The sequence below is a fragment of the Rissa tridactyla genome, chromosome 2 (assembly GCF_028500815.1).
Source record: "Rissa tridactyla isolate bRisTri1 chromosome 2, bRisTri1.patW.cur.20221130, whole genome shotgun sequence".
Classification (NCBI taxonomy): Eukaryota; Metazoa; Chordata; class Aves; order Charadriiformes; family Laridae; genus Rissa; species Rissa tridactyla.
The window spans coordinates 41,754,883-41,778,156 of NC_071467.1; the positions used below are offsets into that span (position 1 = coordinate 41,754,883).

Sequence of the window (23,274 nt, forward strand, 5' to 3'; positions counted from 1 at the left end):
TCTCTCCTTGCAAGCCAGTTGCACAAAGCTTATTTTTACCTTTTCCACAAAGAGCAGAGGGAAGAGCACCTTCAAAACAACTAAAATCAAGTTAGAACAGCCATTTTCCCTTTTTGTGGATGAAAAGATAAACTTTAAATATGCATATACAACTCAGCCTACGCCTGAACTTTCCCAGCGTTGAGATTTAAGACAGGATTCAGTTTCACTTTTTTCCTCTGAGCAGACTGTTTCAAGGTCTAATGGTCTGATGTCTCCAGATGAAGCATTCACTCCTTTCACGGAAGAATAAATTCTGGCTTACAATATTTGGAGTGGTGACCAAGGTTACCAAGCAGTTCCAACTGGGTCTAAGATCTGTGTCTGCTTCCAGGAAAAACAGTGTTCAGGAAGACTCCTTAGAAAATCAAAAGAATTACTAGACTGTAAGAGCAGGAGCACATCATTTAGTGAAAAACATTTAAACGTAAACATCTGCCTATGCTCCCTCTTCTGCTTTCAATGATTCTTATTAGACTACAGGAATTGAGGACTGCTATGGTAAGTAGCACCGCATTAATAAAAATATGCAGGATTTTAACTATTTTATAATGAAAAGTGTTGAAAGCACACACATGACATTCAAAACAAAAGAACCAATGTAAAAAAAGTCATAAATAAAAAAGTGAAAACAAGCATTTCACACGTATCGAGATACTCATTCATGGACAAAAAGCGGCAGCACTACTTCTGCATTCAGAGCCAAAGTCTTCTCCATTGAATATTTCTCAATTTCTTTTAACAAGAACCAGCTTGCTAAGAGAAGAATTCAAACACAAGTAGCAATAAATATCTTACCTAAGTTATTTTCTATTAACTGCAAACTTTCCAAAAAAACTAGCACTTACATTTGCACATTCAGGCAGAGATTATTACTTGTAAAATCTAATTTAAAATGAATTAACTAAATCAGCACAAAAGACTGTAAGGACATTTAAGTTGTGAACATCTGATTAATGATGATTTAATTTAACTTGATTAGGAACAGTTGCAAGATAAACAGAAATGAATTCTGTTCATCGAAACGGAACATTTATCTGGGGTTTGCACAATGCAGGCACTAAAATTTGAGGCTTCCAGTGGTCCAAAACACTGTTATTACCACGAAAAAGTTAATTAAAATTTAATTTGGAAATCAGATAATGTAATTTGTCCTCAAAGTGCAATTATTTGGTAATTTTTATGACAGATCTAGTAAACACTATAAATTCTTTTGTTTTTTTTCTAGCTAGACAATCAAAATTTTTATATCAGCACCTAGTAAGACACTAAGAATTCCATGAAATAAATGCCAGCTTCACAGCCCTGCATAAGTAATTCTTTCCGTTCCAACTTCAGCGAAAAATATCATGTAGGAAAATGACTCCTAGGTATTCCCTTTTGGGAGTACTTGCTCATTAGTACATAAATTGTCTTAAGATCTCACCAAATTCATTTGGACTGAGGTAGATATATAGATGTAAAATAGTAGCTCTTCCAGAATAATTCCCTAAAGGAATTTTTTAAACCCCACTGCTAAGAACATCTCGCTGTTTACCTTAATGCAGTTTGGAATAACACATCTACCTTCTTGTGCCCCGGAAAAAGAGCCCAAATCGGTAGCTTATAGATCACATATTTAACTCGAGAGCAGACAGCTCCCAGCAAACAGAAAAGAAGGAGATACCCTCCTCACTTCTCAGTTTTAGATGAAAAACTTTTTAAGCTTAGTTTCTTTCCTTTAATGTTCAGATGTGCTGTCAGAGAGCTCTTCAGTTATGGACAGAAGACGACCATTACCAAAGGAGGAGTGTTGCAAGTACGAAGTGCAAGAAGGTGACTTCTGGTCTGTCATCTAAGTTCTGTTAATCATCTGTTTGAAGTTCAGTAGGTTGTTTTTGGAACGCCTGTAATGAAAATATTGAAGATGCACAGTATTCTGGCCTTTAAATATGAAACATACATCAGAATTTATTAATTGGAAGTATGATTAGACAAAGGCAAAATAAATTGCTTTCCAAAAACCAAGCCATCTGATTTTACCTTGTCTCAGTAGCAAAACCCAAATAAATTTGGTTTAATTAAAACAAATCTTACACAAAGCCAGCATAATAATGAGAATTAAACAAAAACCCAGAAGACAGAGAAGTTGATTTCCAAAGCTGGTTCATTCCGGTAGTTCAGCTATTGAAAATTGTGGTTCAATTTCACTTTGAAAATACCTGAACTGAGTTTCCAGCTTTGTACAAGCTTCTAATTCTTGTTATGCTTTTCTCTATCAAACAGCCCTATGATACTTTTTCTCCCTCTGTGAAGTAACTCACCTCTGTTTTCTTCCTGATAAGCTACCTGTTTTTAACTGTTTCAAGATAAGACATTTAATTCAGCATTTCCGTTGATTCTTTTGGTCCCGTCTCTAAAGTTCTTAAGAAGCAGGACCGGCACCACAAAACAGTATCAAACTCACCAATAACAAATACATGGATTAAAATCATCTCCCAGTCACAACATCAACTCTGCAAACCCCAAAGTGGTGTAAATAGTTCTGCTGCATTGTTTTCCCACTGTCATCCAACTCCTTTCCAGGGCCAGCACTTTCCAGGCTATTGGTGTCTTTCACAGTTGGTTCCAGATCCGTAACTTGACATTTGGCTGTATTAAGGATGCAGTTGATAGGATTATTACAGTTCATTAAATGTTCATCATAGTTGCTGCCTGCTGTTGTTTATCATTGCACTAATCTTTGGGTTTTCAGTTTATTTTCAAATATTTGACGAGCAGTCCTACTTTGAATCTCTTCAGGAACCCATTACAACTATATCCATCCCATAGAAACACCACAAACTTACTGCTTTTGGCGTGCCATAAATTCAGTTTTTATTATTTCAGACTCTTGCTGCTGACTGTCTCATCTGCCCATAGAACAGCACCTGTCTACGCTGAGGCCTGTCAGGCTTAATCAGCATGAGCAAGGGGAAGGTTCAACTCCGGGTCTCTTCTCCCTGCACAGAATAATACAATTTAAAGATCAAGGGAGCTTTAGCTTAGTGCAAGCAACTAAGCAGGGAGCTTAGTAACAGCATCTCTCAGTGCTTCCATGCTATTCCTTGGTTCATTTAATACTGGACAGATTTTCAGCAAAGAGCAAGAACAGCATGATATAGCTGTTAATATATGCTAATTGCACAAGTGTGTCCAGTAGTTAGATTAAACTAGAATGTTTACAAACATCTCAATACGCTGCTGAAAAAAACCCAAATCCAAAAAACTAACAAGGCTGATTGTGTTTACCCAGAATAAATGTTTACAAAGATGGGAGCAGTATCAAAAAAAAAAAAAAAAAGAAACCACAAGTATTCAGGTGCAGGGAGATTTTAAGAGAAAACATTCAGTTTTGGATTATTTGGCTCTTGGGTGATAAAGGATTTCTGGGAAATACAAGCAGAGGTAAAGCCTGAGCCTTTCCTAAGCTGCTGTGAGGGAAAGATCATCATCCTCTACCAAGTTACCTCTCCCTTGTTTCAGTCTCCCTTCTCCCTTGTAGCCAGTCTTAACTGCATATCCACATAGGGCTGTATTCAAAGAACTGGTTTGTGCCAAAAATGCCAACGCGTTAGCTACAAGAGTGAGAATTTAACGTTAATGAAAGGTATGACATAAAGTTACGAGACAGAAGATTCTACAGGTTTTAAAGTACTGAGAAGCAGGAAAATACATAAACACGAGCATTGATACGTTTGCTACCAAACACTAAAGTTTAACAGATATTTGAAACAAAGAGATTGTGAAAATATGCAGTTGTGGTTTTTGGCATAATAAGAGGGGGAAAAAACCCAATGATTTAGTTAACCACTGTCCTTCATACATCAGTGTTTAATTAATAATGGTCTTCAGAAGTAATAAGCAATGTAACTTTGTCTATATTCTGAAATATGCCCAAAACACAGATTGCTCAAGATCGATGCCACAATACTGACTTTGGCCTTGCATTTATATAGAGAAGTGCTAATATATAAAATATATGCATAGGAAGTGTCCATTCCTTTCCACTTAGGCTTAAATATTTGGCATGCAACACAATCACCACTTCATCACAACATAAATTGGGAAGAAAACAAGATTTGTTGACTATGGTCTTTTTAGCTTAAAACTTTAATTACTTAGCATGTGAAATGAGTTATGAATAAAATCATGCAGATATTCACATTACAAAACAAAATACTTCAAATACAATTGCACATTTAAAATTTAGTCAAATATCTACTTTGAGGTAAAAATGTAAGATTAATCAAATATACGGAGCAATTATAAGCTTAGCATAAATAAATTATTGATATTTTCAGAATAAAATAATCAGTGAAAACAGCATTTTTAACACACATATTGGTACAGAGATACAGCCCATTTACCCTCCTTCAGAGTGTGATCCACTCATCTGATATAAAGCCACAAATACTATAAAATTGCATACTACTAAAGCACAGCAGCCAGTTTGCCTACAACATAAGATTCCTACCTGCATACTGCAGTGCAGGGCCAAGTTATTTGAAAAAATATATAATTTCAAAGATTAAAGGGTTTAATTATACAGCATCCAAACAAGTATACCGAAAGCTGCACAATCAAATCCCCACTGAATACTAGAAAACGCCTTTGGCCAGAATTCCAAATATAAAGACCTGAAATTCAGGTCAAAAATAGGTGACCAATTAACACGTCTACTTTTGTGCATACGAGTGACAGCATAAACAAGTTCTGAGTTTGTGCATCTCAGTGGATTTTTTTGTTTGGGGTTATTTAAGTTACTGTTCATGTGAAGAAACATGTAGCTGCACAGGGTTAAACTGCATATTCAGTGACCAGAGGTCTACTCTCATGAAATCTAAATCACAGCATTTCTCCAGATGACAGTGGACTCTCCAATTTCTCTAACTTCAAGAAAAAAAGTCATACTTATTTTCACAAGTAGAACAACTAGAGTACAAATGAGAACAATCTACTATAGTCTGCAACAGCTGAGGTTTGCATCTCCTGAACTGATTCACTCATATGAGCAACAATACAGGGAAAACTACATAAAAAATAGAATATAAATATTATACTGCACCATGAAACACTACAAACAGAATATACAAAAATTATATTAGGGCATTAATTATCTGTCAACCTATTAAACAGAACACCTTAATATTACTACAGATTGGAAGGTAAACATAACCTACAGGCTTAGTTTTCACATGGCTGTTTGTCAATGCAGCATAAAACATTTCCATAGTGCAAATCTTACCAACTGTATGAAAGATACTATCCCCCTCAGAAAAATGCTTCTCCCCCCACCCCCCTCAAAATAACAAAGAGTCATTTCACATTTAGTACAAGATGTGGTTTGAAACATACTAACATATGGAAGCTTAATTTTAACACCGAAAAAAAAGGTTAAACAATGTTGAGAAATTAAAATTAAAAAGTTAGATATGCTATAGCTGGAAGACATGAAACCCAAAAATCTGATCCGTGGAAGTGAGGGAATAAAAAGATGCTGATCTTTTCTTTTTTTCATCTGTTGGAATCATATTGTATGACAATGCAGCACGCTCCCTATTTTGTACCAACAGCTGTAAGATTACTTTAGTTGCTGAAGAATCACAGTGTTCAGTATATCTGCTTCTTGTAGAGTCAGGCTTTCATCTGTCAGCTCTTTATTTGGAAATGTAGTCACAAGAACAAAATCAGTTGTTGCAAATGCTGGACGGGACTGGATAATGAAATCTCGAATATCCTTAATCCTGTGGAAAGCATATGGACATGAAAACTTTGTATGATTCCATTTTGACATAAATCTCTGAATATTAAGACGATCAGAGAATACAAAACCTTCTAACAGCCTAAACCATTTAATATGTCCTGTTGATTTTACATTTCCATTTGATCGAGATGACTAATGGGTTTAGCCTAGAATTTTTTTTGCTTCTTGCATAAAAAAACTTAAAAATTAAAATGAATGCTGCTTGTTTTCTCAAATAACAGAAATAATATTTGTAGCAGAATTATATTGCAAACTGACAATTAACACAAAGTCAAGTAATTTCAACACCAGGTGTCAAAAATTTCACTATTAATTAGTATATTCCAAAAAGGCTAAGTTATTAATGCAAGGAGGAATCTTAAAATATATGGTGACAGTGATGAGAAAGCAGAGGGGAAATATTAACGCACTTCAAAAGCAAGAGGTTTCCCCTACATCAGCAGTATAACAAGAATAATTTAGTTTTATAAGACATGGATGAAAAATAAGATTTTAGAGATAAAAACCTGAAATTTTATGTTTCTGCCTATGACAGTAAGTAAGCTGAGAATAAATCTTTGAAGATCTATTGTAACTAGTAAGTAGACAGATTTACTGTGGCCAAATAAGCAGGGCCTTCAACTTTCTACCAGTCTTCAAGGCTTATGACACAAGCAATGCACTTTAGTAGCTGATTTTGATCATACATATGGCAAGTATAACTAAAAAGATTCACATCCAAGAGAAAATTAATAATGATGAAAATAAGCTTCTGTCAACGCACCCTTGGTCACAGATGTTACTGGGAAGTTTACCACTTCTACCCTTTCATGCAGGCAGAAGAAAACACATCACGGCTACAGAGGCTCCAAATAAGCCCTACTGTTTATCTAAGTCACTTCTCCAGCCGGTTCTGTGAAGAAAGGATCTGGGCCTGTACTATTAGTGTACATTACCAGGTCTGCAAAAATATGTAAAATTATTGCTGTATCTTCCTCCCTATCTTGGCTAAAATTGCCTTATTGTGGTCTGTGTATGTTGTCAGGTGAAGAAAGCTGCACATTGGCTCTGCCCTTATTCTGAGTGAGAAGGAAAAAAAGGAAACGTGAACTCTCCATATAACAATATTAACATGGAACTGGGTCCACGCTAAGACCACCTCCAAGGCAGGATTCAAGCTCAGTGCAGATTTCAGATCAAAGCTGGCTTGAATCCTGCTTGCTGTGAAGCATGGGTGGAATTACTGCCCAAATCTCTGCCCTCTGCCCAAAGTTCTCTCAGCCACACAGTGCAAAGCAGAGCTTTGCAGAACCTTGCACTAACACAACCTCTTAGGCAAATAAACAGGGTTGGCCAACACCGTTTGTGGCAACGCCCCAACAATGTCAATAAAACTGATGGCAAGCTCTAATCAGCAAACTACTAACAGACCTAAAAAACCCACCAAGTTCACAGGCTGCCAATTCTTAGAAGATGACCACCCAAAACAAAACAAAGGTTGGTTCTCATTATTATGTCCAGCTCACATGCCAGATTTGCAAATGAGCATGTTATGCCCACACACCCTTCTGCATATGGGCTGCAGACTACACTTATAACCCATGTTATGTTGAGTCACAGTCTCAAGTGTAATGAGGTAGAAAGCTGGAGCTCTTCATTATGGGCAACAGGATTTCTCTGCCTGTAGTGTGGACTATATTCCAACTGAGAATATACTCCACACCTTGCAATATAATGCCTTCACCGTGCCATCCGATTCAGCCACACGCTCCTCCCAAGAAGAGTCCAGGGCTGGGATGACTACATAGCGAGGCTGTCCGGATTTCAGTTGCCCTGAGAACAGTTATGGCTGGTACCGTTTCCTTACAAATCATGGGACATAATTGGTCATAAAAGTTTGTGACTTTGCAATTATAAAATATCTTGTGTTTCCAAGTGACAGAATTTTGCTTTGGCAGTCAATTTACCAGTATATCTATGTTATGAAAATGACACAGACCTACAGCATTTCAGTGGAACTGTATTTTCCCCTTTTTGATGTCTTGCTGATATTCATTTCATGACAAAACGCAAACTTATCAAAATAGTTATGGTTACCTACATTGAGGCAGAATCAATTTACCTGTGTGCTTGATTAAATCTTTGTATTAATCGGCTTCCATCTGCTAATCTAATTTGAATTTTAGTTGCTGGCATGGAATCATCAATCAGAACAGGTGCATTAAGAATGGATTTCTCCTCCTCTTCTGGGGAAGAAGGTGTGCTGACTATTTCAGGTGTAAGGCTAAAGGATTGGAAAAAAACCTAAATAAACTCAATGTCACTAATGGAGTCAAATCAGAACTGAATAACGTTTCAGTTTTCTTTTTCATTGAATGACTACCATGCATATCTAGTACAAATAAGCAATGAAAATCCTCTCAAAGTTATCTGAACTAAGTATACACATAGCTTTTCTCATAGACACAAAAAATGTTTTTGTAGTTTTATGTCAATGATTGCAATATTTCATATTTATTTTTCTTATAACTGTGCATATCATTACACTTGCATGATTTTAAATAGGTAATCAAGTATAAACAAAACTATCTTTGTTTATGCTTACAGAGCATGAAATGACAGTCTTCTATACTGAGATTTATATATCATACCTCCTGGACTATATTAAAAAATAATCATGTACCATTATAGTGCACTAAACTGACCCAAACTGCTTTAGTAATTGCTTCCAGGAGCACTACTTCATGATTCTGGGCATCCTTCACCCTTTTAGAGCACAAATTATATTAACAGGTAATTGATATCACCACATAGTAAGCGTGGAATTTTTTACAGTTAGTATAAAAAGAACATAAACCTGATTTGAGATAACCATTTGGCTGCTCCTTTCATTGCTTACATATCTGAAACTTCATAAGCTAGCAAAACAAACAAAAATGCCACACAACAGGTGGGCATATTTTCCTACATACAGAACATCTCCTCTTCCCCACCTATTTTCTTTAATAATCTTCAATAATCTAAACAAGTGCTTAGGTGAATAAGTTATTATATACAGTTGTTCCCTATGTCACCCCTACCAGAGCTTACAACATTCTCAGTTTCTGAGTACATTTCCTCATTTTTAAAAATATGAAATATAGTTAAAAACCACCTACCGAATTAAATTACTTGCAGAAGCAGACCAGTAATACCTTTTTTTGGCAACCAAACATATTACATGAATAAATGCAATCATGAACAGAAAGTATTCACAACTCAACAGCTGATCTCAAGTCAGCTGAAAAAGATGCTAAAAAGCCTATAATCGTTATGTGAAAAAGCTGATGATTGGCAGAGCTGAGGTCACATTTACTGTTTACTCTTACTGACCAACTTAGAGGTGAACAGAGATTACGCACTTTTGGGCAAAGTAGCCTGAAATGTTCAGTCACAGAATGAATTTTGGCACATTCTGTATCAGTTCAATTGAATTATACACGTTAGAGTTTTAACAGCATCAGCCTACCCTTGGACCGGGACAGCAAATGAAACAGAACCAGGTGTAAGCTTTTCTAAATCATTAAATTTCAGGGGGTTTTACTACATATATGAAGTTTCTACTGTAGTTAGAAATGACACTAGAATTGAAGGAAGTGAAGGCTCCAATCAGAGGTTAAAAGTTGAGCCTCTCCTCTCCCACAATCCAGGCTTTGCAGTGTTATTTCATTTAGGGGAGCAACAACTGATTTCTCTGGTTGTTTGCTTTGAAAAAAACCCAGCTCCTACTATAGATTTTTGCAGCACCATTTCAAGTTTTAATCCAATCCTAGTAAAAATTGAGAGACTTTGATACAAATTATTGCCCATTTATTTGAATCAAATTAAAAGAAATCAGTTTATCAAATTATTTCTCTTTCTTAAAGCTAACAGACTTGCCTTATATAACTTATAATGATTGACTGTTTACAAGGTTATATTTCAGGACAGTATGTCTGCTGCTTCATTCCAGAAAAAAAATATGGGAGTTGCTCCCATACAAAAATATTTTCCATCAGCATTAAGTCAGGCATCAGCCATACTGCTGCAATAGCATCTTCTGTTCCCTTTGTGATGATCCCAGTAATAAAAGACGACATGCACTGCAGCTAAACCAGAGCAGAGTGTACCCTTACTGGCCAGTATCGTATTATAACTAAGTTCTGCCTGTTCCTCACTAAATGGGGAAGAATTCATTTGGGTCTGCTTCCTCTATCAGTACAGTACAATACTAATCACCTTTCAGCTTCCTTTGCTCCCATTTTAAACACAGATGAAGTTAAAAAGTAAAAAAAAAGATAGGCAAAATTATATGCAAGAACAGGCACAAAAATCTCAGTCACAACAAAGCATCTAGCAAATCTCTGAGCAGTTCCAACAGAGGGTTAAGACTTAACTTTTTTCAAGATTACACATAAACTTTCATGATTACTGGTGACACTGAGATCAGGTCTGAGACTTGGGGAACAGAATAATTTTATATTGCTTTTGTCATGCGATTGGCTTCTCCATCAGGCTCCTAATTGATTAAATACAGCTTTAGAAATAGCATATGAACACAGAACAGAAAACCTAGTGGTTTTTACCTTCCAAGTTTTTGCCCTTCGCCACTGAAAGCTTTGAAACGCAGTCTAGGCTTCACATACTCCTGTTCTTGGTGGTCTTCCATATCCAAATTAACCTGGCCACCATGAACAATCCGCTGCAATTCCACAGGAATTTCCCTTAATTCCAAAAATAAAAGTTTCCCAATTATTTTCTGAACTGCAATACAAAATTACATAAAAACCTTACACAGTACAATATGAGTTGATACTATTAGTATGTTTACTTTAAAAGTTATAGACGTCCAATTTTTTTATGAATTGATTTCATCCTAAAGGAATTAAAAAAAAAAAAAAAATCAGTGAGCTGACAGTCAAAACCTAGAGCGTAATGACAGTCAAAACCTGGAAAGCGCTAACAAAACACGTGAAACTAAAAGCATCCTGTAACAAGTAAAATTCAGAGTTAAACCACCAGAAGGAACCAAAGCGTTCCAAATTTTTAAATGCCCCATGCATTTGATGACAAACACAGAATATATTTAATGGGTGCAGGCAGAGAAGAAGATGTGGAGAAAGAATTTTTCTTCACTTCACTTGAAAGACATACCTCAAAAAAGTTGCCATTTTAACTTACCCTCTTTTAACAGACTCAAGAAACTGAGCATTAGTTGGGTCCGAATAGGATCTCAATTCACCGTCATCTAAACTAAAGCCATTCCTCCACAGTTTCAGCAAAATTTGAACCTGTGAAGAAAAAATGTTGAAATAAAAAAAAAAATGAAGACAAATAAAGTAGTTCATTTTCATACAGATTATTTATACAATTTTTAATCTATACTTAACATATTATGCAGCAGACCACAAACAAGAACGCAAATGACAAAAGAACAGAGCGCTGCAATGTAACTATCATTGTTAGAATCCTTTAGAAAAAGCAAATAATAGTTACAGACTACTACCTACGTCAAGATCACTTTTACACTTGGGGAAAAAGAATCTCCTAATCTGCTATCCATGACATAAGAGATGATACAGCGACTGCGTAGTGAAATTCACAGTGTTCCAATTACTTTCAAAACCAGTAAACATTTCTTGTTGATAAATGAAGAAATAAATCCATAAAATTACAAATTACTGCTGATACATCAGTTACAGTGAAAACTATTATTTCTTCAAATTATTACATGCTGAGCTCCAATAAAGTTGATACTAGCTCCATTTGGTTCAAATGTTAACAATCCTGGAAACTAGCCTCCTTCACTCCCTTCTTATTTTCCTGTGTTACTGTACTTCCAACCAGAGCCTGCACTTCCTTTCCCTGCAGCTGCCCTGCAGTCCAGCACACCCAAGTTTCGCTAGCCAGCAAAACTGACCTTCCCTTAGAAAACTCTCCCTGCCCCCAGTTATGGTAACCCCACTGCAATAGGCTCAGTACAGCTGGCTATCACTTAGAGGGTAGAAGGATTATTTAAGAGGGTAGATGGCAGCAGCTTCTGGTGTGACGTGATAGTGCGCCCCAACCTGAACCACATCCTTTGGCCTTACTCATTGTTTTTTTTTCTAGATAAGCTTAACGTTTGCTCTAGCCATTCACACAAATGGCAAAGTGTAGAGAACTTTATTTTTCCCCATCCTCTCCCTCACTTTCTCCTTTTTAAGTGAGAGGAAAGGCAGGCCAGACAATTTTCAAAAGGCCTCTAACCTGCTGCTTCACCATTCCTAGAATACATCCACACCCTCAAGTTTGAGGTTGGCTACTGTGCAAGCCACAACAAGAAACAATTCCTAACTTAGGAATATTAAAATGTTAGCATAGCTAAGAGAATGCAGAACAACAGCTAGAGGAAAGTAACTGAAAGGAATGTCTGCTAAGAATTTCAAGGAAATTTATGTCAGAAAATTCCACAGTGGAGGCCTTAGAGGTATCCAATGAATATCTGTCCTCTGTGGACACTTTCGCTTTAACAATTTCTACTTAACACATATCTAATATTTAGATATTAATTTTTTCTCATAGACATGGTTATAGTAATAGTGACATTTCAAGCTGTAAACATCATTAAGCAGACATCTGTTGGAGATTGTTTCCTGCTATTCAGAATTTTACTTACATCTTGATTTTCTCCATATATGTATTCAGAGTGCTTTTGTGATGAGTCACCCAATCTATATCCACCACCGGAAAATGACTGGAAAAAAAAATACATAGAAAAGCTTATTGAAATAAGTATCTGAAATAGGTTATTAATATTCTTACCTAGGTGGAAATAAAAGCATCAGCAAGCTTGCGTCTGTGATTAAAAGCAAATACACTGTTCTAACTTGTATACTGTCTAAGTGGAAAATTATACCTAGTAACCATAATCAGGCTAAGCAGGTTTTACGTAATGTATTTCAGTTTCTAATCTGTACAGTTTTTCAAACATTAGTAATTCAACAGATAAGGAGATTTTGATTGCGATGCAACTGCAGTTTATTTTTTTTTTTAATCAATTTTAATTAAAAATAAAGCAAATAATTCCAGTTCAGGCTGATTTCTAAAGATTTCCCCTGCAATTGTGTGGTTCCTCCCTGCTTTATTTTCTAGAGCAAGCTACCTGAGCACAGATAATACACAACTGTGTATCCTCTGCTATTCGCAAGCCACAAAAACGTGTATTTGCTCTCATATGGTTAGACGAGTTTCAGAGAGACAAATGTAAATAGAGATCAAAATATGTTTTAACTTTTACCTTAGCTTTACTGAAATCACCAGATGCTCGTGCGGCTTCATCTAATGGGACAGCCCCGTGTTCTCTTGCTTCCTTGAAGAGTTCAGCAACAATTTTACTTGGATTATTAGAAGCCCCAGAAATCTGTAGTTCTCTATATTCCGAGTCACCTGAATAAAATCTTTAGAAGAGTAATGTTCATAAGCAACAATGCTTTAAACGACAAGCAAAATTTTCCTCTTCCCATCAAAAGAAAAAATAATTAACCAACAAAGAATCAAATTCAGAACAAAACCTTTGCATTCTGATCACAGAAATGTTACACTTGGCTTTGACCTTCCCAGCAATCCAAGCAGCACTACTCCAAAGACATTTGACTAGCAAAACTACCTAGGTGCCTTCTGGAACAGATCCCAGAGGTTAGGGGCAAAGGCTATATGTTTAAGTGAACACAGTCCTGTTGCAGCCATGGCTTTACACACCTCATCTTATGTGGATGCCGTCTGCTCCCAGAAAGACCAGTTTCCTCAGGGGTGTCCTGTGCATGGGACTGTGCCTGGGCTGATTAGAATAAATTCACAACTAACACTGCCTTGGCACAGCAAGCGTAGAATTTTGTTGGAAAACTCAAAAAGTGCCACAATTTGATCTTTAAAGATCTAATATACTTCAATTCCTGCCAATGTCAGAAATGGAAAGTTTTTAAGAAATTTAATTAACCTTTCAAGGCATTTTAAAATCAGCAGAAACTGCTGTGAAAGCTATTTTTGTGCTCTTTTTCTTCAACACAGCCCCATTTCTAGGTCTTGAAGATAAAAGGTTAACCTACAAATAATTCTGTTGAAAACTGTATCTGCTTGACTATGAAGATCAAGATATTCCTTGATAATTATCTTGAGGAAGGCGCTCTAAGTCTCTAAATACCAGTGGAATACATGCTGTAAAAAAATCTATATATAAACACAAAATCTAGCAAACTTTAAAGTGTTTTGGTTTTGACTATAAGAAGCACTTATAATAAACACTTTCAACTTTCCTTAACTTTTTACTTAACCACTTGGGACAAGGCAGATCATGCGTGAGAGACATGCGAAACTGTCTCTCAAGCCAATGTCTTCCAAATGCTCTTGATTCCACCATATTTTACAATTACACAAGATCAGCAGTGGGTATGTTACAAACAAAGGCGCTGTTCCAATCGTACTGCATTTATGATGTCACATAACTGACAATCCCTTATTATCAACTCTCCTCTGTACATAAATCTGTATTTATTATCCCAATTGCCATTTATATGGAAAATCTTTGATTATTAGATTTAAAAGAATTATAGTGGTAAGGAGACAAAACAAGAATTCTCATCAGAGCTTGTATTCAAGAAAGAAAGGAAGTACTCAAATATTTGAGTATTAGACACACAGAACAATTCAGGATGTTTGAGAAAATGCAAAAAAGCTTCTGAATCCAAGCATAAATTACAACCGTTACATCCATCCAGTCACGTGTTAAGGCATATACAGGTCCTAAATGACTACAGCCAGATTCTGCTAAACATAGTTTTACTACAGGAGTGTACGACTAACACTCTAATAAGTCACATAGAGTCTCTGCAGTTACTAGCTCTTTGCAGGACAGACTTAACTGACACACATTTTGAAAAACGGGGGGGAGCAAAGTGTGAATGTCACAAAAAAACCCAATTACTTCCACAATTGTTAAATGATATTTTTTTTTGTTTTAAAAATACCTTTGGTTTTCTTTGTCATCGCTCATGCTTCTCTCTGGTTTTCTCAACCTTCTAAGAGAATCAATTTTAAGACTGCCAAGAGAATAAAAGAAAATGTTTGAGGATGACTGGTACATACACTTCAATAAGTACTTCGTATCTAACTTCTGAAACTGCTTATTTTTCAAAAACAGAGAATATCGAGTTGTTGGGGTTTTTTTTGTTCTCACCACACTTTTTTTTGGCCACAGCATATAGCCATGGATGCTGCTCAGTGAATAAGCAGGAAAGAGCACACGTATAGCAGAGGCATTTTGCAGTAACAATTGGACTAGATGATCATTGTAGGTCTCTTCCAACTGTACTCTTCTGTTCTATTCTAGCATAGGTTATGCAGAATTCTGCTTTACGCCACTAGTGGTCCCACAGATAACACAGGTAATAGGTAAACTCAACAGATGTTTCAGAATCCAGTTTACCAGAATTAATTACACTTCAAATTCTTTCCACATTTTATCTGGTTTTGTCAAAAGGTAAGCTGCCTAACAAAGTCGACGTTGGCTTTTTTTGATGTCCTGGAGTCCCTGCCTATGAGGAACCTAAAAACTAAAAAGTAGTTGTTCTCACTTCTATTTTACACAATTTTAAAAATACGTTGAATGGCAACATCACAAAGACTTTCAAAAGATGATTAAAATGTAGAATCAGATTCTGTTTTACGGTAGGGACAGATTGATAAACTACCATAGGACAAGCTAGGGTTGTTAGCTTGCAAAATGCCAGGAAAACCTGTATGGATATATGCTGTTATCCTGTAGTACTTGATAATAAAATTCATTAATGCCAGATGTGTATGAGGTAGCTGACTACCATGGGATAAGACCATACATACAATCTACTACATGAGTAATGTCAGATCACTAGTTCAGATTTATGTACTTTGTCTGATTACTATACCTTTGAAATCAAGGTGTAGCAGAGCAGGCCGTCACTTTTTAAAGTATCAGTGTCAATAAAACAATGCAATTCTACATCCCAGTGAAGGATCTGCTTCTTATTACTTTCTCAGAAAAAATGTATTGTTATGGACTTAGGTCATGGGCACTTGAAACACTAATCTCTTCTATTTTCTCCCTTTGTCGCATTGTAGGTTTTGTGGGGCTTCTATTTTTGTGCCAATAGTCTTGAGTTTCAAGGAGCTTGCACAACATGACAGCATATATAACATGGCACTTGCTCCAACACAGCCCATAGACATTCTTCTATACCTGCAACTGTGGATGGCAAGCTGACTAGATGACTTCAAGAGCAGATATGTTTCCTTGCAATTAATACACTGTTCATCTGAGAACCAAATGAAGCCTACTAAAAGAAAAATCTCATTTTGGATACCATGCAAATAGCAGCCATCTCTTCTTTCTCAGACAGACTCCAGTATGATTGCCAACAAAGAGCAAGTGTTTGCCAACTGCTATCACACTGAAGTATGTGAGATACTGTATTGCAGCTTTCCCTTAAGTTGGAGTGGGAAGTTGTAACTTCATGATATGTCTTGGTAAATGAAGCCATTTGCTTTATTTGTTCATAAACTGTGCTCTATGTAGCTGATTAGTCAACTTGAATGGTTTCACCAAAACAAACAAAAACACTCACCAAAAAAGCTATTATTTTCCAAGTGTCACACACTGTGCTAAAATCCCTCTTCCTGAAGATCTGCATTTGCAGATGCACTTGAAGCATGGCTTTGGTGACTAAGATCTTTTCTGCTGCTTAACCTCCTTTAAAACAGAGATCCATATTGGCAGCAGCAATTGAAAGAGAAGCCAAATACAAGACAGTAATGTTGTAAAGACTTATCTTTTTTAAAATGATTTAAATAAGAATTAATTAAAAACTGGCAAGATTTCTTTATAAAAAAAATTAATACTGCATTGAATCTTCAAATGCCTGCAAACACTGCAGGCCAGCAAACATTGGATTTATACATAGGTACATGTCTTCCTTCCACCTGCCAAACCCAGACAAATTAAGAAGCTCTTCTTATTTCTCTCTTCCCATAGGAGCCTTTCTAATGAACCTACTAATGATTTTTCAAATTAATATTTGTCTCATTAGGTACTGACTTAAGCACAACACTCAAAGCAGCTCACTTGCCAAGATTCACACGAGCTACTGCTTTGCCGAATTTTGAAGAAGCAAAGAACTGCAGTATTTTTCTGATACAGCAAATTTCCAAATTATGTCTGTGTAAACAAAGAACAACACTGCATTTCACTTATAGCTTCTTAATCTTATCCTATCTGAAGTGGGTTTAAAGTGTTTTGGAATGCCGTATAGCACAAAAGCTCCTAAATAAATAGAATTTAAAAAACATTCGGAGAAGACACAGACTATGCATTATTACAGGGATTCACAATTCCGAATTATGAACTGCTGTAAATTGCATTTTATACAAGGAGGAGATCAAGTAAGCATGACAAAGTTTTGCGGGCTCATACAGTACCTATTCAACACATTTCTGAAGTACAAAGCACATCTTACCTCTGTGATACTTTTGTGTTACTGATCTTTGTAGTCGTTGGTTTGTCAGGACACAATGACTGCCTTTTAGCTTCATCTTCATATAACTCTGCCAAGGCTAACTGTAGGAAACAAAACTCTTATTAGAAGTCTGTAACTCCAGAACTACATATGGAACAGAAACCAGACAAAAACTAATGCAAAATGCACACATGACCAGAAAAATCAGAAACATCAACATAAGAAACCCCAACTACTTCTCTAAATTCAAACTGCTTTCTGCTTTATGAAAAAAACACACAATGCTTAATACCATTGTGACTTGGAACTTGTACTCTGCTGTCATTTGGTTCACACTGCTACACTAACTGCATTCAGCCTGTAGTAGATTCAGAATCACAAGAGTATATGCACATGCATATAGTAAGCATCATCTCTTTAATGTTAATAAATTGGAATAAAGTTGCCTGGTAGCCCTCTGATAAGACTGGGGAGCAAATAATAAATTTTACAAGCATTTTACATAGAAATAGAAAAAAACATAACTCAAATGAGATTGTACTAGAATTAAGAACCAATTCAGCCTTGCTGTCTTGAATTCAAAATATCATTGTGAATACTTTTTTTTTTTTTAAAAAAAAAAAAAAAAGAAAAGTTTCCCAAAGGTTCTCCAAATGCTGCAAGTTCATTTTTAGGAAGTTGTGCAAGGCGCATCTAACGTGTCATTTTTAGCAATCTTACTTTTGTCCTGAATAACACTCTACTTTGTTTGTCAAATCATCCTTAATTTTGTCCCCGAACTATTTTGTCCACACTACGCAAGTGATACTAAGGTTTTATCATACATACCAGAATAGGTACTAGGCTATAATTTCACTACAGTTTTATGCTGAAGGAATACACATTAAAATCAAATGAAACATCGTCTGTCCTTCAAAACACACTGCTATGAACACATGACATTAATCTCATATTATTGTGAGGCATTTTCTGCAGGGGAACAATATGAGCTGAGGAATTATACCCGTTAAGAAAATTAAACTGAGTAACAAGACAGCTCAATAAAACCACTGAAGACCTCCATCCTATCTGAAGATACAAGCAAATATCTTTTAGATATGTAAAGCTGATGGAGTAAGTCATAGACAAGTCCATAAACAGACACTGAAAGGAACAGGAAAAGACCTACTCTGTACCATCCCTAATCCAGAGTTTAAGGGATGCTGAGGGAGCATAAAAGGGCCTGATCAGGCCTCTGTGCTTTCCTCATACCGCACTTCTTAAGGTGCCAAAACAAATCAAGTACTGAGCTAGACGGATGGATGGATGGTAGCTACTCTTATCCAGGACGGTACTTCTTTGGTTTTTAACATTTTATCAATAATCATCTACCCAAAACACCTGTCTGCTTCAGTTGACTATCTAAAGACCTTACGAACAAAAAGTACTAACACAGACTTTGTTACTGTTACATATTGTAGCAAAGTTAATCTCAGCAAGAACCTACGAAAATTCCAAATAGTAACCAAGAAAAAAGAAAACTATATCCATCTTTCTCTGTCAATTAATGTACAATTAAATAAAATAGGGGCAGTTTCAGTTACCAAAAGATTCACCTCCTTTCCAATCAATTTGTTGATAAAATATTTTCAACCTTCATACAGTTTCAAAGTCACACACACAAAAGAAATACTGCTAAAAGTGTCTGCAATTAAACATTTAAGTATCTGCAGAGTAACATTTTGTGATCACACAACTCTCTCGAAACTTTAGGCCTGCAAACGTGGGAAAAGATCTTGTCCTTAGCGTAAACCTGGGAAAAGATCTTGTCCTTAGTCTTACACCACTTTTGCGGAGACTGACGTTTTCATGCGGCGGAAAGACACTCCTACCAAATAATCGGGAAATACAATGGCGCCAAAAGAACTACAAACACAGTTAAAGCCCAGCGCTGAAATGCCGGGAGAGCCCTTCCAGTTCCCTGGAGAGCTGACCACCGCACACTCTGACCGACCACCGCTCCCTACAGTGCCTACTCCTCTTTCAGAGGAGCCCTTCCCTTCCCAGCCCCAAAAAGGGGGGGGATGTGGGAAAACAAGAAAAAAACAGAAGGCGACAGCCTCTGCTCAGAGGCCCAGTCCTGCCTGGCTACAGGGGGGGGAGCCCCGACTGGCAACGAGAGGGGCGGGGGAACGGCTCACCGGAGGGGCGGCCTGGGGGAAGGCCGAGGCGCCCCTGAGGGGAGCCGGCGCTCCGCTCCGCTCCGCCCCGCTCGGCCCGGCCCGGCCCGGCCCGGCCCCGCCCCGCGGAGGGAGCGGGCCGCCCACCTCCGCCCGCTCACCTGCAAATCCCTGGCGCTGGGCGGGCGGCCGCTGCTCCGGGGCTGCCGATCCCTCCGTCCACCGCCGACCGCCGCCGCCGCGGACACTTCCCCTTCCTGCCGGGCCGGACCTGTCCCGCCGTCCGCCATCTTCCGAGGGCGGTGGCGGCGGCGGCCGAGGGGCGGGGCGGGGCCAGCGCCGCGAAGCCCTTCCGCCGCCAGCGGCGGCTGCCCTGGCAACGGGAAGGGCCGGGCCGGCGTAGCCCCGCCCACCCACCGGGCCGTTGCCATGGTGACGGCGGGGCCTGCCGCCACCGAGGGTGCAGGCCGCACGGGGGACGGCGATCTGTCTGTCTGTCTGTTTGTGTGCGTGCCTTCAGCCTGCCTTGCGCGGGAAGGATCTGTGGGTGCAGGGGCCCGGCCGTGTCCCTCCCAGCCGACGCACAGAGGAGGTTGGGGGAAACGTGGGGGTTGCCCGCGGCCTCCTCGCCACACCTGGTGATGGAGGAAGGCTTTTGTCCGCTGACAGGCCTGGGCCTTGGTGGAGACCGGCAACCTGCACTCCACGATGTCCGCCCAATGGCCGGAGCGGGAATTTCTGTCGACTTTTACACGCAAGGCTCTCTGCAGAACTGTAAATTACCATTGATAATCGATGAAACCGAACAGGGTTGTTCGCTTAAATGCTTAAGCAAACTTGGAGGAGAAAGGGCTATCAGCCTGACAGATGGCGACTTTGAGTGCTCGAAGCAGTGCCTTGTGGGTGTCAAAATACCAGGCGGGTTTAAAAAGTGTGAGATTTTCTTTCTGACTCTTAAATATTGAGGATTAAAATTTTTTTCTAAATGTGGAAGTCGAGTATGTCACTTTAATCTTATAGGATGAGATACTCTTAAACTTTGAAAAAACATTGGCTATTTTGTAATAATTTTGTAGTCAGGTATCAAACTTGACAATGTCATCTTTCAGAAACTACAACTAGAAACTTAGAAGTAAAAATTTAGTTAAAGATCTCTGCTACCTGTAATGTGGTGGTTTGACCCTGGCCAGCAGCTAAGTGCCCACCCAGTTGCTCGATCCCTCCCCACCAGTGGGATGGGGGAGAGAATAAGAAGAGCAAAAGCTGAAAACTCATGGATCAAGAAAAAGACAGTTTAATAGAGGAAGCAAAGCTCCGCACGCAGAACAAAATAAGGAATTTGCTACTTTCCACTAGCAAGCAGTTATTTAGGTACTTCATGGAAAGCAGAGCTTCGTCACACAAAATAGTTATGTGGGCAAACAAACACCATAACCACGAGCATCCCACCCGCCTCCTCTTCCTTTCCCTGCGCTTTTATTGCTGAGCATCATGCTGCATGGTATGAGATATGCCTTTGGTCAGTTGGGATCAGGTGTCCCAGCTGTGTCCCCTCCCAGTGTCTTACCCCCAGCGTACTCACTGGCTGGGCAGAGTGGGAACTTGAAAACCTGGATGCTGTGCAAGCATTGCTCAGCAATAGCCAAAGCACTGACGTGTTATCAACGCTGGTTTAGTCACAAACAAAAACCACAGCATTTATGGACTGCTATGAAGAAAATTAACTCCATCCTAGCCAGAGCCAGTACCATGAACTATTGAAATTTTGGTTGAATATTTTACATGCTAATCTGCAGTGAAATAAAAAAAAAGAGTGCTAGAGGTAAGACCTGAGATGACCCTAAATGTAACTAATGAAGAGCAAGTAGTGTTTAAAAGTGGATGTTTTCAGTTTCCCAAGAACAAATGTAAAGCAAAGAAAGCAAGCAAGCAGTAAAAGAAATCCTTAAAATAAATTCTCAGCAGACATTCGTATTTGCCATTTGCCATGGGGCAAGACATTGTGACAACCAGACTGACCGCAAGCACTTTGATATAAAGCACTTCTTTGATATAAAACAGGGGCTTTTATGTACAACGTGAAAGAAGTATTGATAATAGTTCAAATAGGAATCAATAGATCAGTTTCCAATTCGGTATTTCATCAAGATGTGGGTCCTTAGTATCTGCACACGAATAAATTATGTATATATTTTTTGTATAATATATAAAGAAATATAAAATGTATTGCATATATAATACATTTCACGTAACTCCATATTCTGAACTATATCTGCTGATCATGTGTGCTTGTAAAGAACTCTTACTCTTTGCTTTATTTAAGAAAAAAACACCAACCCTGAATGGAAATAAGATTCCCCTTCAGTGCTCCTGTACTCAAAACCTTTGTGTGATGACTATGTCAAGAATAAAAATGTAGTCACATGTTGTTTCATTCATCCTTCCTTGGATTGGTAAGTGGTGTGCAGCTGTTGTCTAAGTGAAAATGTCCTGTGATGATACAGACTGAAGTAGCAGAGAGGACGTCTAAACTGTAATCGCTTTAAAATCCAAATAACTTTATTATGAAATCAGTTTTTTATAATTAGGTGTCCCATGTTTTGACAAGCATATCTTCCCTAAACATTGGCATTATTCCTGTCTGTCTTTCTCTGTGATTGCCTCCTCTTTGGTTAAGGCTGCCAGCGATGTTTCAAGAGATCACCTGCATACAGATTAGCACATAATGTTTTTCTCAGTGAAATTTATACAGTCACAGACATCTGGAAATTTAAATCTGTCTATCCCAAGCAGTCATTTTAATTTGCATAGCATTATTATTGTGACCAATATTTTCTCGCACAGCTATATAATTAAAACAGTTAATTACTACCTGGCAGCTCTAGTTCCTTAATTAAAATTGGTCCTCTATTTTTCTTTGTGTCTGAAACACACTTCAATTATCCTAGATATTTTCTTCCTAGAGATTAAAACTAGCAGCATTTACAGTATTCTCTTTGGGAATAACTCAGGTAACGGACAAGTAGTCTTTTGTTTTCAAAATCTCACTGCAGTCAGTGCACTCCAGAAGTAGATATAATTAAAATGGAAGTAAAAATAATAATGCCTGTCCTGGGCCAGGATTGGATTCCCAGCATCTCTAGACTAGGAGAGCTAGCAGTGGGAGGGAAAGCTGGAAGTTGATATTGCCATGAAGCACACTTTGTCATTATTCTGAGAAGGCACAATATTGTTGCTGAAACTCTGAGAAGTGTCTGATTTAGAGGTCTGGTAACTGAGCAGCTCGAAGAGATTTTTAAGAGTTCAAGAGAGCGTTAGGAGTGAGGTTTTTGATGAAATCTCAGGATACCAGTAGCTCTTGAGGACATTCCACCATATTGATTCCACCACATTCCACCACGTTGATACTGTATTATTGCTACAACATTCGCTGTGCCTCTCCAGCCTTTAGATTTTGAATGCCTCATTTATAGTTGACTTGGCTTCAGACAGCATTTCTGTGGTAAATTTCCAGGCTGAAAATATAGTGGGGTTTTTTTCTAACTAACGAAACAAAACCCACACTAGAGTTGGTGGAATGAAGATACACAAGATAAAAACTTTTAAAGGCACTTCTGAAGTCACAGTGAATTATAATAGTTTCTTGATTAGAAAACTTGTATCTTTCTTACTCAAACACCAGATAAATTCATGCTGATCTAACATATTTATTTAAACCCATTTGCTTGTTTTCTGCCAAAAATGCATAGTCCTGTAAGACCGGTTTTGT

The 23,274-nt window shown here is 37.9% G+C and overlaps 1 protein-coding gene across 5 annotated transcripts; it reads right to left on the reverse strand.

Annotated features, from left to right (window-relative positions):
• Positions 1-574: 574 nt before the first annotated feature.
• UBXN2B (UBX domain protein 2B) lies at positions 575-19,832 on the reverse strand. 5 transcript variants are annotated; one of them, XR_008464988.1, is made up of 10 exons: positions 19,667-19,832; positions 17,347-17,447; positions 14,827-14,898; positions 13,101-13,260; positions 12,480-12,557; positions 11,003-11,112; positions 10,408-10,545; positions 7,926-8,087; positions 2,486-5,804; positions 575-1,925 (listed from the first exon to the last, which is right to left on the reverse strand). XR_008464988.1 is itself a non-coding variant. In XM_054192316.1 (9 exons), exons 1-9 carry the CDS (start codon positions 19,793-19,795, stop codon positions 5,642-5,644), a joined length of 1,113 nt encoding a protein of 370 aa, XP_054048291.1. In that variant the 5' UTR covers positions 19,796-19,832; the 3' UTR covers positions 575-5,641. The 5 variants fall into 5 exon arrangements, 4 of the variants coding, with proteins under 4 accessions (XP_054048291.1, XP_054048294.1, XP_054048292.1 ...); XM_054192316.1 differs by having other exon boundaries at positions 575-5,804; XM_054192319.1 differs by having other exon boundaries at positions 575-5,860.
• Between the last annotated feature and the right edge of the window lie 3,442 nt (positions 19,833-23,274).